General features: G+C 56.1%; 1 protein-coding gene across 3 annotated transcripts in view; it reads left to right on the top strand.

Moving 5' to 3' along the window:
* Window positions 1-6: 6 nt before the first annotated feature.
* GABBR1 (gamma-aminobutyric acid (GABA) B receptor, 1) overlaps window positions 7-4507 on the top strand; it is a 27022-nt gene continuing 22521 nt past the window's right edge. The window contains exons 1-3 of one of the 3 annotated variants that reach the window (XM_010854001.1): window positions 7-378; window positions 1738-1758; window positions 3281-3441. In XM_010854001.1, the coding sequence (XP_010852303.1) occupies window positions 93-378; window positions 1738-1758; window positions 3281-3441 (468 nt within the window). In that variant the 5' untranslated portion in view covers window positions 7-92. Of the gene's footprint in view, window positions 379-1593; window positions 1759-3280; window positions 3442-4507 lie in introns of all 3 variants that reach the window. The other 2 variants (XM_010854018.1, XM_010854010.1) reach the window with 2 other exon arrangements.

Below are 4507 nucleotides of genomic sequence, written 5' to 3'. Positions count from 1 at the left end.
TTTCTTTTCTGAATGTAGATGCTTATAGGGTTAAGGGCGGACTGGAAACTAGAGAAGTTATCTTTTTAATACCTGATTTCCCGCAGAGTAGGATGCTTGTGGACTCAAACTCAAAGCTGAGCCCCCTCCCTCTCTCTAAGGGGAAGGAGCCTTCTTCAACTCGCCTCTCTCTTTATTTTCCTGTCTCCACAGTCCGAATCTGCTCCAAGTCTTATTTGACCCTGGAAAATGGGAAGGTTTTCCTGACGGGTGGGGACCTCCCAGCTCTGGACGGAGCCCGGGTGGATTTCCGATGTGACCCCGACTTTCATCTGGTGGGCAGCTCCCGGAGCATCTGTAGTCAGGGCCAGTGGAGCATCCCCAAGCCCCACTGCCAGGGTGAGGGGAACAGCTGCCTGCATGCAGCGGATGAGGACGCTTGTCAGAGGATGGGAGCGGGGTGGGAATGGGTGGTGGGGAGAAGAGGGTGCTTTGGGGAGGCAGAGGTGAATGCTCCACTCTTTCCTCCATCCACTTGCCTCAGACTTCCTCCTGAAGTTCCCCATTTCCACTTTATGCTGAGGGCTTCCTTCTTTTACCTTTCTCTTGTTAATATCTTCCCCATGCTTTCAACCCTTGGGTCTCACATTTTCTTCTTTCCTTTATGAATCTCACCCTCCATCACCCTTCTTAAGATTCAAATACTACAGTTTCCCCCAGCCTCAGTCCCTTTCTGTAAACTTAACATTTCCTATGCATGATCCTCTTCTAGAATTGATCTCTCTCCATTCATTATATGCCTGAATTATTGTAAAGACTCAGCAATAAACCATATGTCATATTTAGAAAAATTAATAAGATTGAAAAGAATATCCAGGGTGGAAAATTATCAGGGTAAAAATTAAAAGACTTCAAAGTGGGGGCAGAATTGTCAGAACATTAAGAACAATCCAGGGATGGGGAAGGAAGAGGACAGTCTTTTTTCTATACTTCCCAGACAACCTCCATCATTCCCCAAGGGAATCTGTCTTGTGTCCATTACCTGTTTCTCCATCTGGTTCTGCAAACTTCCCACATTCCTGGGCTCCCAGATTCTCCCTCTGCAATCTTCTCTCCTGGGATGCAGGCATACCTCACACTTCCTCTACCTTTGTAGACCCTCTGCCTCTCGAGATGCTTGGACCTGGCTTTCTTCATTTTAATTATTCTGTTTGTGGTTTACCACTCCATTCTGGGAAGTGGGAGTCCCATCCAGGGATGAATTAACTATGACACTAACAAAATTTAAGCTCCAGGGTTTCTTATGCAGGCCTCTTCTTGTGCTCGAAAAGAAAAACGTAGAGGGTTTAATAATGTGTTCACGTGGTCACAGGGTTTTGTAAAAACTGCCAAAGTAAGATATTTTAACAGCAGTAGCTTCAAGTCGATCGCATTTGTAATTTTTTTTCTCTTAAAGAGAGACCCCCAAATTTTATAATATTTAGGCTCCACAAAACCAGGATCTGCCCATGTCTTAGCTGTTGGCACTCCTGTCTCATATTCTGTTGTCCTATGAAAAATAAAAGAAGAAAACCACAAATCATGACCCACAGCCCCACTTGCTCTTATTCCCAGGCACCCTCCCCTCAGAAACGCAGGCTTCTGCTCCCCCCTGGTCTTCTTCGGCATGGACTGGTGTGGGAGGGGGCTGGGGATCAGGCCTGGGAAGCCGGGCTCCACTGGTAACTCTTCTCTGATCCCCGTCTTTCCTGCTGCCAGTGAATCGAACGCCACACTCAGGTGAGATCAGAAACCCTCATCGCGTGCACTGCAATCCTCTTACCCCTCACTCTTCACCCTCCACCTCCAGGGATTCTGCCCCTTAGGTTGTGGGTTCTCATCCTCCCCATCCCTGCCCCACCTTCCCCTACTCACCCCAGTCCCCAGTACGCGGCCGGCCCTTTCTTTCCCTACCTGTTTCCAGCCTCCAGTCCCGGTTTTCTGAGAGGCTGCGGTCCCTCCCATCTCCCTGCCTGGCTGCACCCCCCTCGGCTCCGCCTCCTCCAGACTCCGCTTCTGCCAAATGGCAGAGCCCCAGCAGGGGGCGGCAGAGTGCTGGGAGACCCGGAGCGTCCACCTCGCCTGCCCCGGTGGGGTTCCTTCCGACCTTCTCTGGAACCTTTCCTGCCTGCCCCCTTACTAGGATTTCACCTGCTGACTCCATCAGCCCGGCCCACCCATATCACCCACTGCCAGGCCTCACTCTCCCTTACCTTCAGCGCCTCCCCACATCCTTCCCTTCCCTACGCCCTTTCCCTTCTCTTTCATCTCAGTTCCTTCTCCCACCACCCTTTCTCTGTCCAGACTCTGTCCACCCAGTTCCTTGTTCTCTTGCTCTGTCCACATCATCCGCACCCCCCCACTTCCACGCCTTTACCCCAGCCTTCCCCTCCCAGCTCTCCCTTTCTCTCCAAAACCGTTCCCATCGCCCTCTTCCCCACCCCTCAGCCCTTCACCCCATCTATTCACACCCCCATTAAGACGCTCAGGTGCCAGCCCCTTTTCTCTCGCGTCCCTCTCTCGTCCTCGCGTCTCCATCCCTCGCCCCTCAGAGCTTCAGCCACCCGCGGTTCCCTCCGCCCACCCCGCCCTCCTGGCACACCCCTTGCCCTCTTTCCTCCTCCCCGAACGTTCCCTTAGGTTGGGACCCTCCACTTCCCCGTCCGTCCCTGTCACCCTGGGGGTCGCGGCCGCCCTCTCCTCCCCTCCCCTCAGACTGAGGTTCCCTCAGCCGCTCTCGCCTCGGTCCCCGCCCCCCTGCCTCCCTCCCCCAACTCGGTCCCCCCACCCCCTCCCCGCCGCCGCGCGCCGCCCGTGACGTCAGAGCCCCCTCCCAGCCCTGCCTCTCCCTCCGCCTACCTCCCCTCGGTCGGTCAGTCAGTCCGCGAGGAGAGTCCGCGGTGGCGGCGGCGGTGGCGGTGGCGGGAGCCAGAGCCGTGGGGGCCGTAGGAGGCCAACCTTCCCTGCTTTCCCGAGACCCTATCTCCCTCCTCCGCACAAAACCAGGGATGGAGGCGCCTCCCCGAGAGCCCCTCAGCAGCCCTCCCCAGGAAAAGTGTCCCCCCTGAGCTCGTCCCCCTCCGCAAGCAGCTCCCACCCCCTCGCCCGCCCCCTGCCATGGGTCCGGGGGCCCCCTCTCCCGGGGTTGGGTGGCCACTGCTGGTCCTGGTGGTGCTGGCGGTGGGGGTGACTCTGGTGCGGGCCTCCCACTCCCCTCATCTCCCGCGGCCTCACCCGCGGGTCCCCCCGCACCCCTCCTCAGAACGGCGCGCTGTGTACATCGGGGCGCTGTTTCCCATGAGCGGGGGCTGGCCGGGGGGCCAGGCCTGCCAGCCCGCGGTGGAGATGGCGCTGGAGGACGTGAATAGCCGCAGGGACATCCTGCCGGACTATGAGCTCAAGCTCATCCACCACGACAGCAAGGTAGCCCCGGACAGGGGAGTGGGTGGGTGGGGGGGGTGGATCGCTAGGTAGTCACACATAGGAGGGGCCTGCTGCACGTGCCTTAGTCTGAGTCGCGTCTGCGATTGCCAGGCAGACCCCTCCTATGTGTGACTAGCTGGAGATAGGCGGGGGTTGTGGGAGCTTGGGGAGAGTGGCAGAGGCTGGAGGTTCAAGATGAGGGTCTAGGGGTTCGAGGTGGTTAATCACGCTGCAAGGCAGACCCTTCTGTTCTCCGAGACCCCTGGAAGTGCCCAAGTCGAGGGTAGCTGGAGAAACTGGTGATGGCTTTAGGGAACAAGCCGATCTGGTTCCTCCCGGGAGTAAACTAACCCTGGGGTGGGTTGGGGGATGGAGGGAATGGAGCTGGATCAGGGGTTTACATTTACCATGGTAACAAGGTAAATCTTGGCAGCAGGTTGGAGCGGAAGGAATAGGGACCCAATCAGGAAAATGTTGAGGGACTTGAGTGCTCTAGTTTATTTATCACAACAAACAGCACGGAAGCTTGGGTCCCCACCTGACTCTTTCTCATCCCTCCGTCTGCAACCCTGTTGTGGATTCCTAGATCGTGGAATTGTTTTGTGGTCTACTGTAGTCAGGAAGGCTAATGGTCAAGAGATGGGTAGAGGCGCTAGGAAAATGAAGGGGATTAGAGGTCTACACAGGAGCCCCCACAAGAGCATGGGGATGGCAAGAAGTCAGAATGCAGGGAGGAGAAAGAACAGGAAAGAATGGCAGTGGGGGAGGGGGGCCAGCAAGAGGAGTGGTGACAGCCTGAGACCCTGGGGTGTCTTGTGGAACTTGGCTCTTGAGTTTGTCTTCCCTGCAGCATTGTGGCCTTTTAAGATGTGAGAAGGGAAATGGAATGTAGGGTTAGGGAGAGGGGGAAGTGGGAGAGGGGAAAAGGTCCAGGGGTAATAGGGGGTAGTTCTGTAAGATTCCTTTCCCACCCCAGTCCCCCCATGAATGACTAGGAGTATGGGGGAGGATGTGTCCCAGGCAAGCAAGGTGATTTGGGACCTCAAATCTATCATTTCTCCCAGAA

Source organism: Bison bison, unplaced genomic scaffold (genome assembly GCF_000754665.1).
Source record: "Bison bison bison isolate TAMUID 2011002044 unplaced genomic scaffold, Bison_UMD1.0 scf7180017853217, whole genome shotgun sequence".
Classification (NCBI taxonomy): domain Eukaryota; kingdom Metazoa; phylum Chordata; class Mammalia; order Artiodactyla; family Bovidae; genus Bison; species Bison bison.
Note: the sequence above shows the minus strand (reverse complement) of the source record. Positions and strands in the feature narration are given on the sequence as shown.